Source organism: Dryobates pubescens, chromosome 23 (assembly GCF_014839835.1).
Source record: "Dryobates pubescens isolate bDryPub1 chromosome 23, bDryPub1.pri, whole genome shotgun sequence".
Classification (NCBI taxonomy): domain Eukaryota; kingdom Metazoa; phylum Chordata; class Aves; order Piciformes; family Picidae; genus Dryobates; species Dryobates pubescens.
The window spans coordinates 11635732-11663171 of NC_071634.1; the positions used below are offsets into that span (position 1 = coordinate 11635732).

The 27440-nt window shown below is 41.6% G+C and overlaps 1 protein-coding gene across 1 annotated transcript in view; it reads right to left on the reverse strand.

Annotated features, from left to right (window-relative positions):
* The window catches only part of SLC2A9 (solute carrier family 2 member 9), a 56062-nt gene extending 32776 nt beyond the window's left edge, over positions 1–23286 (reverse strand). The window contains exons 1-6 of the mRNA XM_009904186.2: positions 23224–23286; positions 17664–17762; positions 13582–13742; positions 10895–11019; positions 9982–10127; positions 4647–4779 (exon numbers count right to left, since the gene is read on the reverse strand). Of these exons, the coding sequence (XP_009902488.1) occupies positions 4647–4779; positions 9982–10127; positions 10895–11019; positions 13582–13742; positions 17664–17762; positions 23224–23286 (727 nt within the window). The remainder of the gene's footprint in view (positions 1–4646; positions 4780–9981; positions 10128–10894; positions 11020–13581; positions 13743–17663; positions 17763–23223) is intronic.
* Positions 23287–27440: the final 4154 nt, after the last annotated feature.

The window sequence follows — 27440 nt, forward strand, 5'->3', positions numbered from 1 at the left end:
GAATAATTTAGATGTACTCTGCTGATAGATTTAAAGAGCTATTTAAATCTCTTCGAAGTATGAACTACTAGCTTATAGCAGAATAAAGTTTAGGAATAAATCTCAAATTTGTTGTTCCAATTCAGTTAATAACTGCAAGCAAAAGGTCCATATTACTAAGGATTTAAATGTAGACTTCTCCTCATATCTATTGTAATGCTTCTTTCATAACCATGGGAATTTTAATGTATGACTAAACATACTAGATGAAAAGATGATGAAAAGATTCTGTACATCACTCACAGATGTTACTGTGACATTTCATCTTAAGTTATTTGACCCTTAAGACATAAGAATATTCTTGTTCTCTGGCAAGCAGTGATGCTAGATGAATTCCATTATTGATTTACATGGTTTGCTGCTGTACCTGCCCTGAAAAATGCAGGTTTCCTCCTTGTAAGGGTGTTCTTCTAAAGAGACACATCAACTCTCAAACTAGAAGTGGTTATAACTAATGTTGTTAGTCATAAAAATGTATTGTTTTATCAGACCACTGCTACTGGTTCTATGTATACTGCATCATTGCCACCATCACAGATCGAGGCTCCACTTAGCATGCAATAATAATATAAAGCCAATCTGAAATTCTTGTTTTACCATCCTAGAACTTGGATGGTAAACTGCCTGATGCAATCATAGCGGCAGGTTTTTCTTTTTCTTCCTGTTTCTATCCCTGTTACTCCTCATTCCCACTGCTCTCTAGCAACTGAATAATGATTTCCTTCCAAGGACCTTCTCCCCAACCACTTAAATATCCATTTCTCCTCCAGTCTGGTGAGCATCATGAAGGACCACACCAGTTTCATGCTAGCCATTTTTTGCTCTTCAGTTCTTACCAAGAGTGGAGAATGTTAGTTATAGGACCTTGGAGAGGTCACCACTTACACAACACATTTTGGTCCTTCTCCCTATTTCAGTCTCTTATTTGCCACTTAAAGACATCCTGCTCTTTTACATCTCTGCCACTAAAGAGAATGAGGCAGCTTGCACTTCAGTAGTTACAGTCTGGTTATCTCCTGAGGAAAATGAGGGGATAAAAGCAGGAGCAGAACTTTGTGGAAATTCAATGACCTGTATTATCCCAATGGATTTTTATTACTCTAAAGCAATTAGGGAAATGAATGTTGTCATCTCCATTTTAGAAGTTTTGACATACATGTACATTTGAGAGTATTTTAGGAAGACTAATGTAGTCATCTGCCTTAAATACAGCAAACCTTTTACTAATAACAGGTTTATATTTCTCCAACAAAATATAATCCCCAGTGAGATGTGTATTTACATGAATAGCCTTGATCCATTAGAGGAAAGAAAAAGGATTTAGTTAGAAGAAAGACTTGCACATTTCTGATATTAATATGCAGATTTAACTTAAGAGGCAAATAATTCAAAAGCATTAACTGTAGCCATCATTGAAATGGAGACTACTGCATGGGCATTACATTAAAGCAGTAGGGTTTTTAATAACCCACAAACTTCATGGGTTTCCCAAAAATGCTTTCCCTCCCCCATTTCTGCAGATGATGTTAACATCCAGACAATTTTTTATGATTGTTGATTCACAGTTATTCACTCCTATTTTGTGAATTATCCTCCCCACCTGCTTTCATTATTCCACTGCATTACTCCAGATACCCAAAACTCAGCTCATGCCTTCTCCCGGGAGTGGGGAGGAGGTCTCCAAACTCCCACGCTGGTCTGACAACACTGGTCATTCCATCAATCAAACAAAGTCCTTCCCCACAGGCCAAACAGGACCAAGGATACTGTCACTTGCAAGCCTACTTTAGGAGAGAAATAACTACAAAGGAGTAAGAAAATTTGTTTTCCTCCTAGCAGCCATGTAGGCATGTTATAACATAGAAGTATGAGATGATATGACTTATGCTGCCTTACAAGTGGATTTTATTGACTCCAAAATGAAATCTAAGAATCATCCTTGCCTATATTGCATCTGATACCCTACAGGCTGCCTTCTCTGTGCAGCAGGGTGGTTGGTGCTGGAGACATGGCTGCTTGACATGCAAAGAATGGGAGGGAACTTCACGGGCACACTTCACTGTCCTTTACATACCTGTCTCTGGAATCATTGGTAACCAGCTGTTTCAAAAGCTCTGCAGACTGTACTTAAAACGAGTTTCACTCACTACAACATACCTCAGTATTATTACTTTTTTTTGTTTTGTTTTGCTTTTTAGAATTAATCAAGCCCCAAGACTTCTATTGATGTGCAGTTACTTTGAAAAGTTTTCTGTTGCAGTCTCTTCTTACTTGTTTCCTCAAAGCATAGTATTTAAGGTGGCTCACAAAAGCTACTTTCTCATAACCAATAAGCCAATTCCTAAAGCTCACTTCCCTTCGGCTACCAAGTAAGGTGTAGGTAACTTGTCTCTCCTGATATCTTCTACTCCAAACTCTACCTTCTATGCTTCTGGATTAGCTTTCAAAACATTTTCAGAACACATAAACTGAAAACATCCCAGACTGCAATTGGCCATCAACAGTAAATAGTGTTTTGAGGCAGGTGGTGTTGTTTTACTGCCAGTATTTTACAGCCTTTAAACTCTACCTATGAGAGGCCCAGCTTCACCATCGTGCTGAGGTTTCCAGGTACTGTGGCAGGATTTCCAATAGATTCCTGTGACAAGTGTGACATTATGCAACATCATTGCAGATGTGCATCCTTTGCTGGCCATAGCTCTGGAAATATATCTACATTTTTCTCAGATAGAAATGAGTCACTTTAAACTTGGAACACAAAGGAGGCTGAGGGAGCTGGGGTTGCTTAGCCTGGAGAAGAGGAGGATCAGAGGAGACCTTATTGTTCCCTAGAACTACGTGAAGGGAGGTTGTAGCCAGGTGGGGGTTGGTCTCTTCTCCCAGGCAGCCAGCACCAGAACAAGAAGAGACAGTCTCAAGCTGCACCGGGGAGGTTTAAGCTGGATGTTAGGAAGAAGTTCTTCATAGAAAGAGTGATTGGCCATTGGAATGTGCTGCCCAGGGAGGTGGTGGAGTCACCATAACTGGAGGTGTTTAGGAAGAGACTGGATGGGGTGCTTGGTGCCATGGTTTAGTTCATTAGATGGTGTTGGGTGATAGGTTGGACTCAATGATCGCAAAGGTCTTTTCCAACCTGGTTAATTCTATTCTATGCTATGCTATGCTATGCTATGCTATGCTATGCTATGCTATGCTATGCTATGCTATGCTATGCTATGCTATGCTATGCTATTCTGTTCTATTCGATGCTATTCTGTTCTATTCTATTCTAATTTCTCCCCAGCCCAGCTGGGGTGCTGCAGAAGTTCCCATCCAACAGCCAGCCCCAAGCTTGCTTATCACTGTGTCCCTGCTGGGGGCTCTGACCACAGCTGGCAGGCAGGACCTTTCCTTCGCAGTCCCTGGGAAAACTGCTCTCTTTCTCACCAAACCTCTGCTGACTGTAAAGCTAAAGAACTCCCCGCAAAGCCTTGTTGCTTTTGTGCCTTTTGTTGTGAGTCTAAATGGTTGAGGCTCCAACATTTACAGAATTCTTCTTTCCATACCTAATTCAGACAACGTGGGAGTCTCTTCATCAGTGAGCCATTTCTATTTCAGAGTGCTCATCACAACAACAAAAAAAAAAGAGGCCAATTTTTCATTTAATAGTAGAAGAAACAGGATAGAGCAAGTTGCATTAATTTCATCCTAAAAGATTATTGAACTTATGTTTCAGGGGGTGACTCACACTTCGCAAGTAATTTTGCAAGCAGCCACTTAGTTACTGGAAAAATGTTAAGAATGATATTCAAATAAAGATTTGGGAATGATTTTTTAAAGCTTATTTATAACCTGCAAGCATTTTGGTATTATAAACAGACAAGTTCCTACACTCCAATTTTTAAAGTGTCCTTATAATAAGCAAAAGCAAAATGTGACCGTTTTCTCAGTCATAACATGAGGATATACTGGAACCTACAACTGATTGTAGCAATTTTAGTGGGGTGGCTGTGATCACACAAGCAAATTCTCCTATATATAGAAGCTAGAGTAGGAACAAAATATTCTGACCTGTGTCTGTGAAACTGCAGCAAGCTATATGGAAGCACTGGAAATTTTCAGCTAAGTAGGTGTATGAGGTCTTTATTAGATCAGCAAAGGTTATTGAGTTACAGAAGCACAGGATCAAGCACAGTGACTACTGAAAAAAAATCCCAACAAACAAACCAACAAAAAGCCTCCCAAAACGAGCAACAGAATTGCTGTTTCTGTTAGCCAAGCTGCAAAGACTGTAGAAAAGGGAGAGTCATGAAGATTAAGCCCACCTTTCAGTCTCAAATGAGCCCTGCATATTGTGGCTGCTGCAGAACACCAGGATGATTTGGCTGGGTTTGTATCATTCTGCATAATGCCACACAGGTTAGTTTGCTGCAGAATTTCTTTTATAGAAGCAGTTATATTTACACACATGCAGACAAACAAACAAAGCAAAAAAAAAGAAGGAAAAATAACTGCCAAGAGAATCTCTCCTATTGGAGTAAAATTCTGCTTTACTGTGATAGCTGAATTACTTTCCAGCCTCAATCCCTACATTTAACACTCTGCTACAAGAAAGTAACACATCATACCTTTCTCTGCTCTGCTTGTGTCATGTTTTTCAAGTAGGAGGTAACGAGGACTTTCAGGAAGAAAAGGCAGAATCACAACTTGTATCAGTGAAGGCACAATGATGGCTCCAAATAAGTAAGGCCACCGAGATTCCTGCAAACAGATGCAAACATAAGTCAGTAATGCTACACCATAGTGACACTAGAGATGGAAAAGGCTGAAACTTATCATATTGTGTCAGTGAGCAGAGTGATGTCTTCTTAGATAGCAGTTTGAACACTTCGCTCTCAGATCACCTTACTCAAGGGCCAGGGAAGATAGAATTCAAGCCATCAGTCAACTGAGAATGAAAAGAGACACAGGGAAGCTACAAAACAGCCACACATAATGTGTTTTTCCTTTCCTGCAGCATCACCAATCATATATGTAAAAACATGATATCTATTCAAGTATCCATTCTACAAGTCATCCTCACAGAAGTGTCACTCATTAGCTTTAAGAAACAGTACAATGCTGTTTTCACACAGTTACATATACTTGCATATTGCCTCTTAGTCTAATCTAATTGACCTAAAAACATCCAAAAATATGTGTATTTTGACTCAGTCCTCTAATTGTCAAAGCATGGATAAAATCCTGATAACACTTCAGCTAAGCTGCTGTTTAGCAGTTTGACAGTTCTTGATTTGAAGCAGGCAGTGAACTTACAGCTTTTCACAGGCTGCTGGTTATGAACCAAGTTGAGGTTTCACCACAAGCCTCTCTACTCATAGAATCGTTTGGATGTGGTAATTGTGGATGTGGTTTAGTGGTGAACTTTGTAGAGCAGGGCCATCAGTTGGACTTGGTGATCTTGAGGATCTTTTCCAACCTGAATGTTTCTGTGATTCTGTGAATCATGGAATTGTTGCAGTTTGAAAAGACTTCTAAGATCATTGAGTCCAGCCATCAAGGTAGAATCACTATGGCCATTAAACTATGTTCCAAAGTGCTCTGGTAAATTGACACTGGCTGCAGAAATGGGGAAGAAAAGCCTTATAAAGGGAATCAAAAGAATCAGGGAAAAGGAAGGTTCCTTAACCTCTTTAAGAAAGAATAGGAGAGGATACAAAGTGGGCAATGCCCAGAAGTAATAAAAAGGTAAAGACAAAGACAGCATAGCTGTGATTTAGACATTAACACCTTGCCTCACTTATCTGTAAGGAAAAGCACACAGACACTGCTGAGAGAAATGGAAACAACCACATCTCATTTTATCTCAGGAAAAACATAAAAGTGCATTAAATATTTTAATTACAGGGGACCTGCCTCATCACCTACTCTGAATCACTACAAATAACATGTCAAGATGGTAAAACTTTAATTTAAAACTGTCACATTATGGATATTTGCTTAGGCTGGAGCATGAAAACCCCAGCTTTGATCTATTTACAAAAGACAATTAAATAGTAAAGCAAGTTTAACAACCACAGACACACTCAAAGGCTGATGTAATGAAGTGCAAGGCTGCAGAAATACAAGATGGGGAGTAGGAAATGAGCAAAGCACGACGTGGATTTTTCAACTGCAAATGAAACAAGATCAAACTATACTGGAATACAGCACAGAAAATGTTACCATGCCAGACACTCATCAGGGAGGGAAATGGAACTCACTGTAAAAAGTTGGAAAAGAAAGTGGCATGGGAAAATGTCAACAGGCACTGCTGACAGCTGAACTATCATTCCATATGAACTTCAATGAACTATTTAAGCACAGGTTACATTTAATATTTTCACTAATCAGGAAGATTTTGACAATATTTGAAAACACTTTCAACACAGAAAAGACTAAGAATAGACACATAGATACAAAAATCTTATGAGGGACACCTGGACTGTTGACAGTGTCATACAACGCAGATGAGAAGAAATGCTGTACTGCTCTGTACGTGGGCACCCAAATTTGGGAAGATCTAGTGAGGTCAATGAAGTATCCCATCAGTGGTGATGATTATGAGGCAGCTGAGGAATGTGCACTGCTGTATCTCAGGCTTCAGAGCAGCTACTTGCATAGGGTGCAGAACAACTACCTCTTATCTTCCTTGTGCCGCTACAAATGCTGCTCTACAGCCTCCTCAGGCTGCAGTGGGCACTAGCCTCCCTGTCTAACTGTTGTGTGTGTGTATACAACTTTCTCTTTTCATGACCATTCCTGTAACCCACTTCTGTCAGCATATGTTTTAATAACAGAGTTATGAATCCCCTGCCTTCTGGTTTAAAATTAAGGCAACTGAGCACCTGCATTTCACCTCTGTTCTGCACCTGCATGGGTATTTATTTTTCTATGTCACTGCTACAGCTATAGCTCTGACAACAAGATTACTCAGGTCTCAGTGTCTCCCCAGGTATTACACAGTGCAGTGTCACCAGGCTTCAGGCTGTACAATCCTAATCTACAATTCACAGATGTCAGCAGAAAGCTTTTGTTGCTTAAAACAGCTTTAAAAGTGGTTGCTGTCCCAATCTCATGAGCTTCTTTCTAGTAATTAAATTGCATGTTAGATCATGTTGTACATATTGAGAGTGATAATAATTGACTTTTATCCAATACTCAGTGCTCTGGCATTAAATCTGTAGTTTAGCAATAAGCCTAAAAATACATAAATAAATATATATCTCCATATTTCTCTTTCTTCTGTAACCACACTTCCACTTCCCCATTCAGACAAATCCTCTCCTGCAAGATGCTCTCCTTCTCAAACACAAAGCCGCCGTATTTGAATACTACATATGGCCAATGAGCCGTGTGTTGTTCCTAAAACTTCAGGAATTGAAATCTCACAGCACAACTTTAATGGACTGAAACTCATTTGGAGATACCAAGACTCACAGCTGTTTTCCTATGCATTACTTAATGAGTTCTGTACAGAAAAGGGATGAATAAATACCTTTGTGTCTGTCTAGGGGAGCCAATAAAAGGTTGATTTATAATCTCCAGTAAATACAGTCTCAGCTGGTCCACAATAGATACAAGCAAAATACCTCATTTAATGTCTCTGTTACAAATACATCAACACCCACCACATCCCACCAACAGGGCTGATATAACAGAGCAGACTTTCTCTTCCTGTGGATACTGCTGAACTGTGCATATGCAACAACCCAGAGGGTTCTGGCAGCATTTCTGTACTCTTGTCAGCACCACCAAGGCCATGCATCTCTAGCCTGGTGGCTAGAATGGGGCAACATATTTAGGCATATTGCTTAGTTAAAGTCTTTGAGCTCAGATTTAAATGTCTTAGGAAATCACTTTTCAAAAGCTTAACATGAATACACTGAGTTCTTTGCATTGTAAATGGTTATCTACAATTCTGTGTGCACTTAGTGTTTCACAGATTCACTGAATGGCTGAGGTAGGAAAGGCTCTCTGGAAGTCATTTGGGCCACCCCTTCTGCTCAAGCAAAAGTTTGGAGATTATAGGTATATAATATCTGTTACATAGATAAATATTTATAAGCTATGGCCAGCTGCCCAGGGGCTTGTCCTTCTGAATATCTCCAAGATGGAAGACACCATGATCTCTCTGGGCAACTTGTGCCAGTGCCTGGTCACCCTCACAGTGAAAAAAACAAAACAAAGGGTCATGAATAGGATTAGGATTAAGCCCAGTGTTGACCCCTGAGCCACATCATTAGCTGTTGGCTTCCAAGTAGAGTTCTCTGCACTTTATTATATTTCTACAATATAGAGAGTCAGAATAGAGACATTACTTTTTCTGTTCTACACAGTCAGATGTCTGAAATCATTGCAAACAGAACATATTGGGAATTTGAGTGGTTCTGGTAAAGGTTAAACTAGTGGATGCTCTTGGCCTACTCTAAAGGTAGTTACAAATGCCCTGTCACAGTCCACAAATGCCATGCATCCATGAAGCATAAGCTGCTTTTGTTTCCAGTACACTTTATGCACGTGTCTCATTGCCACAAGAACTCTTGGTTCTATATAATAAAATACATTTTCACTCATATCTTGAAAGAGAAATGTCTTTAACTCAAAAGTACTCAAAAGACCTCACAGAAAAATGTGAAGATTTATACTTTGGGAGGAAGGGAAGGGAAAAAGATAATTGAGAAGAGCAAGAGTGATCTGGATTTCCTATTAAAAATATTTCAAGCACATAACAGGGAAATAAGAATTTCCATGGCACATCACCTTTAAAAGTGTATGCATGCTTAAAAACCCATCAGACCAAAGAACCCCTTCTACATAAGAGCTGACATGTATTCTAAGCAGTTAGATCAGTCTCTTGACATTTAAGACACTTGTAAAAGAGTAGCCTTCAAAGGAAGGGAAGGAACATCTGTAGAAGCCACCAAGTAATGTTCAGCAAAAGCCATTTTAAGCTTTTCTTAAAATGGGTTGATTTGGAGGGTTGGGGCAGGGGAGTAATATGTTCTTCAATAATGGGTAAATTGAATCAAAGCATTTGCCTTCAGGACAAGTAAACCCAAGAATGAAGAGACAGAAAATCAGCACTGGTCAAATAAAAATAAAAGTGTCAGGGAGGACGGTAGCATGTATTCACAAAGGAGTTGAATTTGGATGGACAAAGGAGGACAAGCTCTCTCCTCACCTTTCATCAATTTACTGCTTTTGCTGGCTGTCAGAAGAGATTCTTAGTTCAGGTTTCATTGTGAGCAGATTGCCACAGACATTTCCTCTGCACTGCCTTGAAGATTCATCTCCAGATGAAAAGTAATTCCAAGTGCCAGCCTGAATAAACCTTGACTTCATTTATTCAGAGTAATGATGACATCCAGTGGCCACCAAGATAATCTCAGTCTACAACAGTAGGATAAGCTCTCGTATCAGAACAGATAATCCCCCTCCACAAAGGTATATATTAACTCTGCTCTTCCACCTCCTAGTCTAAAAGTAGGAGCTACGAGGAGCGCTCTAATCACCGTGGAAGAGTCTTTCTATTCAGGTCCTTATATGTCCTCTAACCAAGCCTTTTTTCAGTCATGTCTCACATTGAGAAATTGCAAATGAGAAATGCAAAAAACTCTTAAGCATTTCTGTGGCACTCACAGAAACTGGAAACCAGCAAAAATACATGCACAGCAAGAAAGGAGCAGTGGAAAAGGGGAGCCTGCACGTGCACCACACAACCAACTCAAGCTGTTAAAACCACTTCCACACCTACCAATCTCAGTCACATGTACACAGAAGCAGCCACTTTTCAAAGTGCTTCAGAACAGAGAACCAATGTTTCTGTTTTCCACTTTTGAAAGGAACTGAGTTACAACATGAAAATGTAACACTTCAAGCACGTTTGGGTTCTCTCACAGAAAACACCTGTTAAATACTTACTTGCCCAAATATTTCTGGCAGCCCCAAAACTTGACCAGTGAAAACACCAACACAGATGAAAATGGCTGTGACCTGACCCAATGAACCACGGATTTCCTTAGGAGATATTTCACTCAAATACATGGGAAGGGCACTCAGAGAAATGCCTAAGAAAAAAGGGAAAAAATATACATTAAGTAGAATTGCCTTTTCATTGTGCCAGGTACTAAACAAATGCCTATTGAAAGGAGTCTTGAGTGTTAATCTGCCTACAAGAGTGGCATAAAACCATGCAAAGAACAGAATGACATCTATCCACAGATACGAATTATCTTCTCTACATGTCTAATTACTCTTGCACCATTTAATAACCATGTGATTGATTATCTGTTACAGATCTACAGTGGTGTGCGTAGGCTGCTGTTTGATGAGTAGCACCAAAGGTTACTCAGAGAGGAGAATCACCAAGAGAGCAGGTTTTAAATTGGCTCATCCCAGAGCGAGAAAAATCATGTTGCTATTGGTGCAGGTAAGGAAAGAAAACCCCAATATGTCAAGATGACAGAGCTGACACTCAGATGAAATATTTTTACTGTAAATGGCATTAGCAGATGTTCATCTCAATACAGGCTCACAGCTGCAATGAACTCTTACTAGCAGGATTTTTGTGACACATAGACAGATACACTCTGATGGGGCTGGAGGAATAAAGGGAGAGACATAACTAAGGTGGACAGCAGCAGCTAACATCCATTCCATGGTCTTCCCTAAACATCAGATACTCCAATTTTTAGTCTGCTCTTTTGGGCCAGTGCAATCAGGGTGGCTAGTCCCTGAAATGCCTCTGGTGTAAAGAAAGATCTAACTGGGGGAAAGGAGAAAGATTATGCAAGGTGCAAGCATTTCAGATATGTCCAGCATGATACAAGCTTACCTGCATCAACACCCATTATAACACGGCCCAGTATGAGCATTTCAAATGACCCTGCCAGCAAGGAGAGGGACATCAACAATGCAGCTGTCACTGCAAATACATTATTGAGCAGCAGAGTACATTTCCTAAAAGAGAAAGATATTTTATGTAGATGCCAGCCTTAGAATAGTTAAATCTAATAATTTTCAAGCACACTAGGCTAGCAAATATCCATGAATAAACACCAAAAATGCTTAATAAACACTGCCTCTTAGGCATTTTGTACAGTTCCAAAATACAGTACTAGACACAGATGGATACAGGTCCAAATCTATACCACAGCTTTAAAATAAAACATCATAGTTAACTGAAGAGCTTCACTTCAAAGGCACAGCAATTAGCCATCCTACACATCTTAAGAACCTAAGTGCCATGCCTGAGGCTCTCTATATGAACATCAACAGGAGTACTGCTAGCTGAGCACACAGCATTTGTCACAAGCTGCTACATCCTGAGCCAAACAGCAGCTTTGCAACTTAATGCCAAAACTGGTTCCTTCTAAGAGCGACTATCTGTGCTGCTGCAGGAATGTAACATAATCCTGTAACCAGTCTGAAGCAGTCCTAAGAGAAGAGCCATTTGTAAGCATTCCAGCCAAGACAGTTTACCCCTCAGCTACACATGAACAGAACTACGTTTAAGGGTTTTTTTCTGCGTTACTCTTTTTTTAGGCATTTTCAATATTAAAACTACTTGAGAATCTCTTCATCAGAATTGTCCTTGGCTTTTTACAGAATCACATATAATTAACCTTCTGTGATGTCAAGGTTGTTTGCTGTCATGATATTGGACAGTTCCAGAGTTCAGAATAGAACTCTAACAGCTACGTGCCCTCCATAATTTTAATTATGGAGTTGATTGAAGAATCTTTTTGTCTAAACCTCACCACTAGGAAAACAATAGAATTAAATATCTCACCCAAAATGCATTGTTTTCTCAAAACTCAGACACTAGTAGCTCCACTCAGGAGCAAATACGATACAAAATACTATACAAAAAGTATAGTAAGAAAGGTAGATATTTAAATAAGAAGCTGTGTGTTCTTTAAATTAGGTGTTTACATGAAAGTCTGTGATGGATTCAGTACTGGATCAGCATTTCAGCTACAGCTGATGACTTCAGAATAACAAAGTGGCAGCGTTATTAAGCAAATCCAGACAAATTGCTTTAATTGCTTCATACTCCAAATGGTTCACTGTGCTTGAAGAAAGTCTCTGTCCCTCTCTTGCAAATACCCACTCAGCAGTGTGCTAAGCAATCCACTGAGCATATTGCTCTGGGTGCTGGGGACACACAACAGCAGCTGCTCCTCAGTAGAAGAGAATTTCAATTATGAAGCATCAAAGCCACATCTGAACATGGGACTTATGCTTATACGGATGAAAGCTCTCTTTCTAAAGAAAAAAATTGCTCTACATCTCTCTTGAAGTAAGTAGGGCCTAGGAATCCAGTAATTTGGAAATTATGTTATTAACTTTACAGCAATATGATTCAAGAGTGCTCTTTTTAAAATCATACATTATTTCTGACTAATGCTTTTGATCCCCCTTAGTTCATTACTCTGTGTCAGTGTAAATGGAGCTCAGCTTCATCACACACACAGCCCTCCAGCCCACACTTGAACAACTCAGCGGCGAAGTATTTTATTGTTCTGTCAACATCTCATAATGTGCTCCTCAATTACCACACCAATATGCCAGTCTGGTTTCCTAGACCAGACAAACACACTGAAGTGTGCACAGCAAACTCAAGCACCACACTCTGATGAGCAGCCTTTATCCAGCATCCTTGAGAGATGCAGTCCCTTCCCATCTGTAATCACATACTCATACACCATACCTGCGAGAGAGCTGTTTTCATGGTTTAACAGGGATATATATAAGCAGGGGCAGAGTCTGCAAGATTTAAAGCTCTGCCCTAGAAACATGATCTGTTTCCACCAAAGTGGTGTGACTGAGATCAGCCATCACTTTAACAAAACTGTGCTTCACCAAAAATTCAAGCCCTCTATGAACCCCTTTTTAAATACACCTTATAATACAGCAAGGAAGAATCAGTGACAGTTCTGGGAATTAATCAATCTGAGCCAAGCATGTTTTCACATATTTAATAAGTGTGTAACAGCTGATTGATGATTTAGCAGAAGCTGCAAACTTAAAAATAAAATGGAACTATGAAGAATATATAAGAATTTAAAATCAAATGATGAAGTGAAGGGACAGAATAAATTAACATAGAATGTATAATATATTTACACAGCAGAGAATACTGACTTGCTGTAAAGCGTGAAATGAAGAAGGTGAAATATACTGAGGTGAAAAATGGGATGTGGAAGAGTTAGGAGAATGACAGAGTCCTGGGAGAGTACAATCTAAAGTGATGGAAACAGTCAAAACAACGTTCTTGACATCTCAACCCTTTGTCCATTCAGAGCAAATGACTTCTGCGACTCATGATTCACAGTCAGGCCAGAGGAAAAGGTGCTAATTTAAATCCTGGAAATGTGGAACTCTTAGGAGTGATTTCATAATTTGAAGAAGGTCAAAGTTTCACTCTGGTCAGGAGTTTAAAACAATAATAAATAAAGTCTTCAAGAAAGCCTGTGTGAGAAGATGCTTTAGAAAATACAAGCTTTCCAATACACTTACCGCCCAAAGAACTTCACAATTGGAGTAACAATAATGGCACCCACAAGGCCACCAATGGCAAAAATAGAAACAGTTATGGACCAGAGGAGAGTTAATGTGCTTTCATCCACTGAGAAGCCGTATCTTCTTTCCCAAGTTTCATTGTAAAACTTCTTGATATACTGCAAGAAAATGCATAACAATAACAACATGTAAAAACAAAAATCCAAATCACACTGAAAGAACACAACTGAGAGAAGCAGAATGAAAAATGCAGTAGCTTGCTTGCAGAAATCACCCTTGCTCTTCTATCTCCCCCCCCCAAAAAATGGGGCCTCACTTCCAGATGCAGTTGCAATAGAGAATAACTGAACCAGACAAAGCATACATACATTTTACTCCATAGACAAGGTCATAGACAAGGAGGGGAAGAAAACCACAGGTTGAGATGAAGGTAGAAGAGGCTTGTAAAAGAGAAACTCCTATAAAGCAGGAGTGTTTCCACTGAGGTTGTTGGTACAACATTAACAACAGTTTGTGTTAGCTGTGTAGTGTACACATATATAACCACATCAGCCAACATGCCCTTGAGCAATCTCGTTTAGTAAAAGGTGTCCCTGCAAAGTACCTAACAAAGGTGGAGGTAGAATGTACCCCTTACTACCTTAATTTATCATAGTTTTAGTAGGCCTCTTTTGCCCCAAATTAAAATGAGGACAGAGATATTTGTCCAATCCTGTCAGTTTCTACACGAACAGACAGAAGAAAGAAAGAAAGGAAAGAAAGGAAGAAAGGAAGGAAGAAAGGAAGGAAGGAAGGAAGGAAGGAAAGAAGGAAGGAAGGAAGGAAGGAAGGCAGGCAGGCAGGAAGGAAGGAAGGAAGAAAAAGAAAAAGAGAGAAAGAAAGAGAGAAAGATCACTTTGGTGCTTGGGCCTTTTAGACAAATCTCACAGTAAGCTTCCAAATGAATCTCTTTAACACAAATACTCAGATTATATTTAGATTCAGATATCTTCTTGTTTATTGTTCATTTCTGATAGCTCTGAATATTAAGAGAAAACGTTTTTGGAACACCATTAACATTTCTTGCTAATGGTAATGGTTAAAAATAACACACAAATTATTCTCCCCTTGTGTTATGACTAATTTTCTCGGCACAGCTTTGCTGTTTACAAGGAGACGTCAAATAGCTGCAAATACTCAGCAAAGGAAAGCACAAACCACAGCACTCAACAGTAACAGACAAATGGGCTGGTTTGTACATCACCTGTCCCTGGATTCCCATTGCCAATAAATGGGAAGCTAATAACACGTACAGGTTTTGAGGACTTGCACATGAAACAAACTAGATCCGATTACACAAATCCACTGGATTTGAATCCATTTAATTCTGTGGAAAGACTCCTTTGGCATTTTAATTAGCCACCTGAACAATGCTAATGGCTTAAGCCTGTATAAAAAAAAATTATCCACTAACCAAGGTCTACAAGGAATGGGAGCTGACTGATACCAGTATCTTGTATACAAGGCAGGAAATAATGCTAGGGTAGGAAATATGAGTGGAATGTAAGGGATATACATTTTATCCATTTTTTAACTTTATCACTATAATTGATGTGTTTTAAATATAAGGGAAATATTTTTCTGTATCTTTATCTGCAAATAACTCACATCAAGGGAAGAGCTGAACTGGTCTTAAGAAAAATGGTCTCACCCATAGTTACACAGATCACACACAGGATGACAACTGAACTGGCTGACACAGCTGGCTGTACATTTTTCAACAGTCTGACTCTCCCAGATCAGCTCTAAAAGGAATGCAGAGCTGCAGCTGCCTGCAGGGAAGGGGCAAGCACTGTGCTGCAGTAAGTAGCGGACACTTTGCTTCCCACACAGAGCACAAAGCACATCATTGTTCTACAGACCTTGCCCACCACCAGTCTATGAAATGAATTGTTGAAATTCAATAAAAAGAAAAAAAGAAAGGGGGGGAGGGGGGGAATCCAACAACAACAAACTCCCATCCAAACCAAAAAACCCCAAACAAAACATCTTCAGCTTGTATTCAATTAAAGCATTTGTCTCCCTACTGCTAAATGCTCCCATAAGTTTTTAATGAGTTCTGGTAATTCTTTAAACAAGTCCAGGAAGAATTCTAATTCTGGGTTTCTGGTGTGGCCAAGCACTGTAAGTAGGGGGAAGCACACCTCTGATGGGCCACTGCTCTTTCCCATGGAAAAGTAGGGGACTGAGTGAGGCATGATCTCTGCTGTTGGCAGAGCTGGTGCAGTTTATTCCCCCCTTGTGAAAAAATGAAAGTTGGACTGACTCTATCTTACAAGATAGCCTGCAGTAAAAAGAACTCCAGGGGTATTCCCTTGGTGAGCTGGCACAGATTAGCCCTGCAGCTAGAAAAAAGGACCAGAGGCCACATTACTGTTTTACTCTTGAACTACACAGCTGTGTATTCCTTGTCAGCAGGACTACACCTTAGCTATAGCTAATGTATGGCTTAACATGAATAAAAAGACATGTTCCTAATCAAATACTGAAGCACCACTCACTGAAAAGGGACACTTCATACATGTTGACGGTATGACCAAGGCCATCAGCATGGTGCCCAGTTTCAGTCCAAAATCAACAGCAAAGGTTTCAAGCAAAAAAAGGACAGTCCTGGAAGCATTACTACCCACAACACTTGGAATTTAGCATTTGTAACAGTATGGTTGCACCGTCAATCAGACTCTGATCACCACTATCATCTATCACATGGTTCAAGCCCAATTGTCTTAGTGTTGTGAAAGAGCACATCCTATAATCCTTTCTTCCCTTTATTCCTACGGAAAGGGACAGGAGAACTGATTACCAGGACAGCTCATTTTTAAAACAGCACTTAAAAGCTTAGAAATTGGATCATTCTCACTGCTCTCTTGACAGTACCAAGGCACTGCAGAAAGGATAGCTCACACCAGGACAATCAATAACACTGCTCACCGAATTTCAGCTGCCTTCTGATTTCTTCTAAGTTGTGTTTATCTTCTGATGACTGCAAGGTGAACTGATGCCTAGATGTATCATGCCAGACTAAATATCCAATTTGTCCAACTCTGTGTTACTGGTACAAAAATTACCAGGAACTTACAAAAACTCCCAGAATGTATGAGGGAGGCATTTAAAACTTCCTAGCCCTAGTTTCTTCCTAGTCCTTTGTGTTGTCAGTTTACCAAATAAAACACATATATGAAACATAAACTAAAAATTCTTCCTTTATTACTTGCCTATATATCACATCCAACTTTAATGTGACCTATCTGTTTCACTGGGAACCTAGCCACACATTTTATTAAGGAATAATTTTGAAAGGGAATTTCCACAGTTAGCTCCCAAAATTTACTTGCTACTTTTTCCAGTGTTGCTTTCAGCTGCTCTGAGTTGCTTACTGCTGTGCTTGACTGCATTAAGAGGATCTCTAGGCAGCTAGTGTAAAAACAATATGTTCAGACTTCCATTTGTGATAACTGATATTTGAATGAAATCCTCCCAAATAATGTACACTGGTGTAACTGTACTCTAGTCATCAAATCTGTTCCATATGTTGCAGCCAACTGATGGTCAACCCAGCAGTTTTGAATTCAGAACCAAACATCATCACAAACACAGAAAGAGAGGTGTGTTAGGGAAGCCAAAGGAATTATTTGTATCAGTACTGTGGGAATGAAATGTTGTGCAACCCTCTAGAATGGGGTGATGTGAAGAGAATCTGCTGAACACGTACATACAGCTACAAAATACTCATTAGTCAGAAACAAAGAACTAAAACCACCTTATCACACAAAAGTGTGCAAGAAGATTTAGTATTAGTCTGGGCTTGGAGGGAATGATAAGCAAACCACATGCACCCACTCATCTCAACAGCCTTGTTTCCTGACAGGTACTGTGTTTATGTGAAAACCTCGTAGACAGCAGAAAGATGCTTTCGGGCAAAGAAAAGTTTGCGTGTGAGATTTAAACTCTATTACATCAGGAGGATTATGAAAGCAAGATGCTGAGGCGCACCCAATAGCTGGACAAGGCTGCCCTCTACTGTTTTGTCAGTCACTTACCACCGCGGGAGCGTTCACCACCGAGAGATTGTATCCATAAAGGAAAGACGAGCCAAATGCACCAGTTAAAGAGGCTACAATAAGACTCCCAGACCAGTTCTGCAAAACAAAGGAAAGATGCAGTCATTGTTAGTATACTTTAAATTAACACACCTCAAGCTTTAAATACCCCTTACCCTGTCTTGTGTAGCTTCTGCAGGCAGATGTCCTTTCTGCAGATACCAAAACCCTAATTTAAACATCTCGGGACTGGCATTATCTGAAATCCAGCAAAACTAAGTGGCAGAAAGTAATACTGGGGAAGGTAGAAAAGACCCCAATTACAAAATGTCTCAAATCAAAGCAGCCCTCTCTTTTATCCAAAAGTTAATGTGCAAGAATTGTTAGCAGAAGTGGGCTAAAAAGAGGATGACGGGGGTGAACAGAGGAGACCCAAGAAGGGAGAGTTACAGGTATACTGCTGGGGAAAGAGGGCCAATGGTGTCTCTACTGCACCGGGTGTGCATGTGGCAGCAAATTACTGTTGGAGAATGCACTCAGGTTACAAAACCTGGTTTGTAGGCATAATTTTACTTTTGTTTGGGTTTTTTGTGTGTGTCCCAATTTCACTGATCCTTATATTCATGACAGTGGGGGAACACAGCATCTCACATGTTTTCACCTAAGTCAGCTCCCCCCACAGACCTGTTGCTCTGAGTACGCGCTGCTCCATGTTTCTTTGTGTCGGTGAAATGTTGCTGACAGCTTCCTTTGCTGAGAAGATACTTCTCCAGCACAGTGTGGAGGCTGATGGGATGCTTGCAGCAGACTTTGTGAGGTTGGAAGAAGTTCAAATGTTCACTTACGTCTTGGTAAATGTTATGTGAGATGCTGTCACTTCACATTTTCTGTTCCTTGCAAGGGGATGTATTTCAGACTGTTGCTGTAGACTTGCTACGAGCCATGAGGAAGGGAGGACATACTTGGTGCTAGGGCAGGGACTGCAGCTTACGACACATGGGGTTTGTCAGTCTGTCACCCTCTGTACCTGCCACTCCTGAAGGCTCAAAACACATCCTGTGGGACAGCTGAGTGTTTTAAACTTCTTCCACACAATGTGGGAACTTTCTAAGAGATTACATGGTTCATTAACCAGCCTGTTTTCAGGCAGGTCAGGAGAAAGTGTACATGGGGAAGAAAAGACTTGTGCAATAAATGTATCTCATTGAGTTCATTACATAAGCCAAATAGAATTTATTCTTATTAGCCAGCTTCTTAAAATGAACATGCCACACAGAGAGAGAGCTCTGCACCAGTGCTCTGGTAGTAAAAAGTAGAAATTTTGACCTAAGACTTTGTTTGGCTTCTAGTGGTAACACCTCATATTAGGTGCTGACTATTTCTCTACTATACACAAGCATTCCTATGCTTTAGAAGAAACTAATACTACTCTGAACTAATGATGTAGAGGAGAATATTATTGGAGGTCTGCCAGGTTGCTCCCAGAGGGTTCACAAATGATAAGCTTGAATTCAGAACTGCTACGTGGTAATCTTGATGCAGTATTGCTAAAGGGCTCTGCTCCAACAACATTAGGGCCATCAGAAAAATCCTGCAAATGATACTATTCAGATCATATAGCCTAGAGTGTACTAAAAACTCCAAGGGATGCTTAAACCTTTCCACACAGACAAATTAGATGCACACAAGGCTAAACAAAAGCTACTGCAGGACAAATCACAGTACTGCCAAATTAAAAAACAAACAAACAAACCCTACATCCACTTTATTTTCCAGTGTTACAAACAGCTGGGTTTAGAGCCTACTTCAATACCAAGAGTTTTTCAAGCACACAGCCTGCTGCAGAAAACCTCAGGCTTACTGGATTCAGAGTTTTACAGCTCTTGGAACATGAACTTCGACTTCTCCATGACCTGTCTCCTCATGTGCTGTTTTAAATATTTGCTCAAGCTTCAGCAACGCCAGATAAAAGACGAAAGCACAATGAAGCAAGAACGTGGAAAAAAATAAATCAAACTGTTGCTCAGAAAAGTATTAACCGTGTAACAACGTTAACAAAAGGAAAAACAAAACAAACCCAACCCGAATGTGTTTTAACAGTGACTGGGAAACAAGAAGGTGACCACGCCTCCCTCACAGGTGTTCCTTGACTTCAGCGGCCATGCGTTGCTGTCACCAGCACAAGGGCAGGCAGGTGTGACTGTCACCACAGCAATAAGTGCTCAGTCCACAAAGTTGCATGTCAGTTCACAGCAAAGACCTCCAGATACCTGAAAACTGCCTACTTGTGAGAGTCCATGGTTTCAGTCTTATCACAGATAAAGGCAACGTGCTCTGAAAGATGCTTTTCCCAACTCCTGCCTGGTTCAGCAGGCAGAGTAACTTTTCTGTCGGCTACTATGTGTCTTAAATGGTCTTTTTGCTTATTTTAACGCATGACAGTTTACATTTCAGTTTTCAAAACACAGTTCAGAGCATTGCAGTTTGGTTCACTCTAACCCCCTTCTCAGATTTAAATTCTACACAGCAGTGAGAAACATTGCACACACACACACGAGGACGTTTTAATATTCTTCAACAGGTATTGCCTTTCCATTGACATTGGACAGCTGGATTTGGGGGCGCCTTACCCGATACCTCAACGAGATCCAGAGCTAGGAAAGCACTACATACCCCGGGCGTCTCAAGCCCGGAGCCAGTCACTGCCGACAGGTGCGGTCTCCTCGCCTGCTTCGTCCCCAGGGCTCCGGGAGGAGCTCGGAAACTCAGGTACCCTGGCCCCAGGTGTGCTCTTGCCCTCGGGACTCGCTAGTAAAAGTGGCGTGGGGAAGGAGCAGCGTGTGCCCTGCCTTCTCATTCTTCCACCGCCGGTCGCTGCTGCTTTGCCCGTGCCCCACACCGGTTCCAGCGCTGCCCTCCGCCCGTCCTTTGAGTCGCAGCTCGGCAGCCACGGTATTTTTAGGTCTACCCCCGCGCCTGCCCGCCTCTGCACCAGCACAAACAACTTTCCAAGTGAGGACCGGCTCTGCCCTGCTCTCGGGGGATCCGCGGAGGGTTACTACGGCTCCCACACCCACCGCGCACCAGCCTCTCTGTTCCTCCCTGCGCGCCACTGCGGGAAATGACCGAAATCACCCCGTGCTCCGGCCGGCCGTGTCCGACGCACGGGTAGCGCATGCCGAGCTCCCTGTCTGCCTGCTCCTCTGGGCTCATTCCAGCCCCGCCGACCACCCGCAACCGCGGCGGTCACCGCGAAACAAATCACCCCGCGGCAGAAGCCGCGCTGCACCGCTCTACTTACGCTCCCTCCCGAAGGGCGGTGGCGGTCGCCCCCCTCTCCCCGTGCCACCAGCGTGTCCCCCTCCACCGGACCCGGCGCTTGGTCCATGCCGCTGCCGCACGTGCACAGCGGCCGAGCATCGCCACCGGGCAGCGAGCGGGGCACCGCGGGGGCGCGGCCCCGGGAGGCGGTGGCCGCCGCGGCGGGGCCGTGCCTGGCGCTAGGAGGGGGTGGGGGGGATGCCCGGGCGGCCCTGGGCCGCTTTGGCAGCGCCGGCTACAGGAGGACATGGCTCCTGGGAGGGAGCATACAAGCGGCAGCGGACCAGGGGCTGGGAAGCGTTCACGACTGGGTGTGGATCGCGGCCTCCCCTTCGAGCAGCACAGCGGCTGGGGGACCGTGGCTGGGGGACCACGGCTGGGGAGGCTGGCCCCACGCCACGGATGCTCCATGGAAACTATGGCTGCCGGAGCTGCCGGTCCACACGGAAGAACTTCCCGTGGTGCCGAGGCTGCAAAGCGAAGATGCCGCAAGACTTGCAGCCAATTAAGATGTTAACCTCAGGGCTCAGGGATGCTCCATAGCCCTGAGAGGTTTACATGGGACATGTCACACTACTGACAGGGTGATTCGACCTTCTACCCGAATAAGACAAAACCCCTCAGCTCTTACTTTTGAAGATGCCTATTTGTAAATGGGGATTCTAAGAGTTAAACTGCACCTTCTAGTTGGCAATGGTTGAGCCGGGCTGCATTATCATCCTTCATTTAATGACACTTGTCCTCTACAATTCCCTGAAAGGAGGCTAGAGTCATGTAGGGATTGAACTCTTCCCCCTAGTAACAAGTGACAGGACAAAAGGAAATGGCTTCACGTTGCACCAGGGCAGATTTACGCTGGACATTAGAAGAAACTTCTTAACTGAAAGGATTCTCAAAACTGGAACAAGCTCCCCAGGGGATGGTTGAATCCTCATCCCTGGAGGTGTTCGAAAGAGGGACAGATGTGGTGCTGAGGGACATGTTTTAGCACAAGCCTTGGAAGAGTTAGAGAATGGTTGGACTGGATGACCTTCAGGGTACTTTCTAACCAAAACAGTTCTATGGCTACAGTTAATAATTGGTGTGGATCTGCGCCATTTCCACTCCCCACATTCTACATACCTTACAACTAGCTCAGAGCCTTCAAAGACCTCATAAGTCATATCATAAAACACCTCTGCTTTGGAAGCAGTTTGTGATGCAGCAACTTTGGGGTGTCATTGTCTCAGATCAAGCTGAGCAGTGTTTGAAGAGAAAGTCAGATGCTGCTTGTTAACATGGGAAATTGTTGTGCATAATGATAAACAACAGTATAGAGAAATGACCCAGACATAATTTATAATCTCTTTGAGTGGTCATAAGCAGTAAAAGAGTCAGGTTAGAAGAATCAAACCTTTAAAACAAATGGAGTTTATTTGAGATAAATCAGACCTCTGTTTTATTTAGTCTCCTTTTAAACATCAGAGTGCAAGAAGATAGGTTCTTTGCTCAAATCTCCATGATCCCATAGAAAAAAAAAAAAGCACATTGTTTTGCTTTTTTTCTGTGTCAAAGCAGAAGGCAAAATAAAGGGAAGTATACACACCTTTGAGGGTTCTTGCATAAGAAAGGTGTCAGAGAGAAAAATCAAAGATTTCCCCAGAGTACATCATCCTAAAATTTCCTTTTGAAGACACAGAAACTCATCTCTAGAATATTACCACTGGCCTCAATGACAGAGTTCCTCCCATAAAAGGGAGGCACTCAACTATCCCAAAGTCAAGCAATCCCAGAATGGTTTGCCTAAACCATTCATACAGACATACATCAAAAGGGAAACACAGGTGAAATTGGGAGACCTGTGGTACAGTCTCACAGTAATCCCATCAGCAACCCAGGTGCCAAAGGCAGATTAGAATGGAAACAGTAACATTCTTGTGTTTAGGACACTGAGCCTTTGCCTGCAGGTATTCATATGGGTCTGAATAGCATTTTTCTGCCTCCAGTCCCCAAGCAGCAAACACAGAATCATGGAATTGTTTTGGTTGGAAAATACCTTTAACATCACCTAGTCCAACCATTATCTAACTCTACCAAGTCTGGTGCTAAACCATGTCTGTTAGCATCACATCTCTATGTCTTTTAAACACCTCCAGCGATGGGAATTCAACCACCTCCTTCCAGTCTGAGAACCATTTCAATGAAGAAGTTTCTTCTAACACAAACATGTGTTGACTGAAGATTTGGAGAATTCACTCACCATTTTTTTCTTCACCACCTTGTTTTCCTTCATCTCACCATTGCTTTGCTGTTTGTTCTCCATTCTGTTACCCTGATAGGTAGAAAGAAGAAAAGAGGGACAGTTGTGGTACTGTTCAGGTGAGACAGATTGGGCTGAGGTGTTTTTTGGCTTGTTTTAAATAAAAATCATAAATCTGACCCAGGAAGAACTTGAAAAAGCAATCAAAACATACGTGTCATGTTTAAGTAGTCTACTCCTAAGGTGGCATGCTCTGTGGAGCAGACACAGAAGTTCCTAATCCAAATGAAAAGCAAAGGGAAAAAACTACAGTGTCAGACCTGTCAGTGGACACTCTGTCTCTATTAGAATAGGAGCATCAGACCCACTGCAGCTGTAAAAGCTCAGGTGGAGCTACATGCTATGGCTAGGCTGCAACCAGGACATTTGGATTAATTGGTAGTGTGATTCTAATGATTTTTAGACCTTATATTGTCTGGGGCACTGCCTGAATGTGTTTGCAAAGGAGGGGTCCATCTGCTCACTGTTCTGTCAAGAATATATAATGTCAAAAAATATTTTAACCATCATTTATTATGTTAGTAAACTGATTTCTGGGGGTTCAGAGAGGATGGAATATCTGTTATTTGCACTACGCTTCGTTGTATGACATTGGCAATCTGGCAGTCTGTTCAGTTCTTACTTACCTGGCAACTTACTTAGCAGTGTATAGGCTGAGTTCATTACTAGGGCATGAAATCCAACTGACTCCTATAAACTGTTAGCCTTGGCAAGGATGGTTCAGCAGTTCACGGAGCAGGACTATTATGACTGGCACAGCAATGTGACTTGAGAGAAGTATGAATAAACCTCCTGCAGTCTAGGTTTGGTTCTGAACTTCTATTGAATGTTCAACATTCATTAACTGACTGTGAGTCAGGAAAAAACTAAAGCTATTGGAAAGCTGTCATGTCCACAAAAAGCAAATATGCAAAGGGAGCAGTTCCAGATTAGCTCAGATTTTAAATAGCCATATTTGTTGTGCTAGATGACAAAATCACCGAGGAGCTGACCCCCTCGGAGAAGCCATGTTACAAGTCATCAAGTAAAAACCAACCAACCAACCAACCAGAGTATAAGACCTGGAATAGATCCACTGTTGTTGATTTTCAGTCTGAGCATAAAACACTTTTTTGGTTTTTCTTTTGCTTCAACACTAACTCTAGTAAAAGAGGATAGAGTAAAAAAAAATTGAATCTTACTCCTATCATATATCTTATGTGCTGCTACCTTTTAAGGGCAACAAAGCTGGGGAGGGGTTTAGAGCACAAGCCCTGTGGGAAGAGACTGAGGGAGCTGGGGTTGCTGGAGCCTGGAGAACAGGAGGCTCAGGGGAGACCTTCTTGCTCTCTACAACTACCCAAAGGGAGGTTGTAGCCAGGCGGGAGTTGCTCTCTTCTCCCAGGCAATCAGCACCAGAATAAGAGGACACAGTCTCAAGCTGTGCCAGGGGAGGTTTAGGCTAGATGTTAGGAAGTTCTTCATAGAAAGAGTGATTGGCCATTGGAATGTGCTGCCCAGGGAGGTGGTGGAGTCACCATCGCTGGAGGTGTTTAGGAAGAGACTGGATGGGGTGCTTGGTGCCATGGTTTAGTTGATTAGATGGTGCTGGATGATAGGTTGGACTCGATGATCTCAAAGGTCTTTTCCAACCTGGTTAATTCTATTCTATTCTTTTCTTTTCCCCACCCAACTACAGTTGATATTCTCAGTGGCTGAGCACTTGTGCTTTTTGAAAAAAGAGCTGTCCTTGCACTGTAATAGACTCCAGCTGAAGGCTATTCCATGCTTCAAGTGAAATGCTTCTCTCACTGGTCGATGGCAGGCACTTCAATGCATGTGCAACTCTCCTTGGTACTGTAAGTCACACACACATTCACACTAAAGGAATTCACCATTGATTAATGAAAAGATTAATTAGAGCATCCAATGTACAGAACACATTTCAAATGTGTTGTGTCCCCCAGATCAGGGAAAGTTAATGTATTGTATCCTGATAAGTCATGTATCTATCTGGTTGAAAAAGGTGTTCTGGAACTTCATCAAGAAGTGAAGGAATTATATTCTGCTCATGTAGTTTGGTTAAAACAGATCTGATCTGGTGCAGATGAGACTGTGCAAGTCAATGTTTCTTGTACTGTTTATGGAAAATGTCAAATAGTCCCAACAATTAAAATACAATTGCTGGACTCAGGTGTAGCACAGAACATTCCTGTGATACTGAACTATTTAGCAAGAGTTAATCTGAAGCACTGCAGACATTCCAGCTTCCAGACATGCCTGTAATACTCTTGAGTAATCCTTTGACATAGTATCAAAATATGTGTATGTCTTTCCCCCACCCCCCCTGTATCTGTAGTATCAGTCTTGAAGTGTCTTTATGAGATGATGAATTGTTGTGTCTGAACTTCAGTATGTCATACAACTCACAATCTGATCTCTGACACTGAGAAATTTTAATTTCAAAATTAAGTGTGGTATTTGGTTTTGGTTTTGATATATATTGTGAGACAATTGTAGCTGTTGTCCAATGAACTCTACTAATCAGGACAGGAATATAGATATGTCAGGGTTAATGACTGCTTATACAGAGGCTGAGAACTTGACTAGCACAGGAAATTATTTGCTTACAAATTTCACAAGTTTAGTTTATATCAAGATAAATCTATTCCTCCCTCCCCAGCTCAAACCCTTGAAAGCTTTGCAATAACTCAAATTTTGAAAAGGATCAAGTTCAACTTCTAGACACTCACCACTTATCCAAAGTATTCCTCACTTCCAGTGATTTCTGAAGTTCAGTGCAGTTCAGGAGCAGCCTTCTTCAGTATTACTGCAGCAGCCCTCTTTGCTGGATTTGGGACAATTAAATCACTGAATTAAGTTCAAAGCCAGCTTTGACATTTTATACCTTTATAGAATTAATGAATAATTAACAGTAAAACCAAAGAATAGCATGACGTTTCAGCTGGAATTTGTGCAATAACTCTTTCCTACCCAGCGGAAAACAAACTGCCTTGTATGGCTGCAATGCCATACAAGAGGCCTTTGTTTCGGTCACCACACAACATGAAAAAGCTTTGCTTCCCACATTGGAACCAATAGACATTTGACATGCAAGTGCGTAAGGCTAGGGCTCACATTCATATACTCTTACCCGATAACAAGTGATCAGGTAAAGGAACACCCACAGCATTCCATGTGCTGTAAATGGGTTTAAACAGTGATGTGTTGGGCCAGTATTCGTGTGTGTGTGAGACAGTGTGGGGTACGTGTCAGGAGTCAACCCTCTGCAAGGTTTTGAAAGACTGGGACATGACATACTGTAAAGTAATAAAACCACAGTATAATACATCCTTCTGGCTTTGTGCTGGAGGGAGAAACTCCATAGCAGTGTGTGACCGTTTGAGGCTGTGCCTTTAAGGAAGGGGCACTCTGGCTAAATGTTTGTAAATTGTAAATTCTGTATATTTGTGTACATAAATTCCCTGCTGAGCATTGCTTTGTAAATACAGCATCCCCTTCGCTTTTTATCGGATGGGCTAGTTGTGGTTTTTTTCCCTTTATTTCTTCTTAGTGGGGGAGGGAAAGACAGGCCTTCCCTTTCAACCCACCACACAGTGTTAAATACTAAACACCAGTCAGGACAAGGGTGTAGCAGTGCTGACTTTACTTTTCCATCCCAAAGGTATGAAAAGAACACTCTTTGATATGAAAAGGTGCTCTCTGCTTTGGCTTTTCCCTGTTGGTGTATGTATTGCTTTCTTTGAAAGTTCAATATATATTAAATTAGGCCCATCAGTATTTCCTCAAGGACCTTAGCAGCTAATTTAGTTGGATTATTTGTAAGATTGCAGATGCTAAGATATCCAGGATGCATTATGCTGAAAGGCAGCAGTACAGATGTGAGTTGGCTGAGACTAAATTCTGGCTGGGATTTGAAGTAACCTTGTTCTGTTAGGGAAGGTGGCATTACTGAGCATGTGATGCTTGGTTTGTATTTCAGGTTATGATTGTTTTGGCAGCTGCTACGGATCACTTTTGATCCCGTTACATAAATCTCAGTGAAGTTCTCTAAAGATATTACCATCAATTTTACTTGAGCTAAACATAGGCATCCTTCTCTGGTTACAAGATGTTAAACAATGAAAACACCACTTTTGAGGGACAGGAAGGGTGGT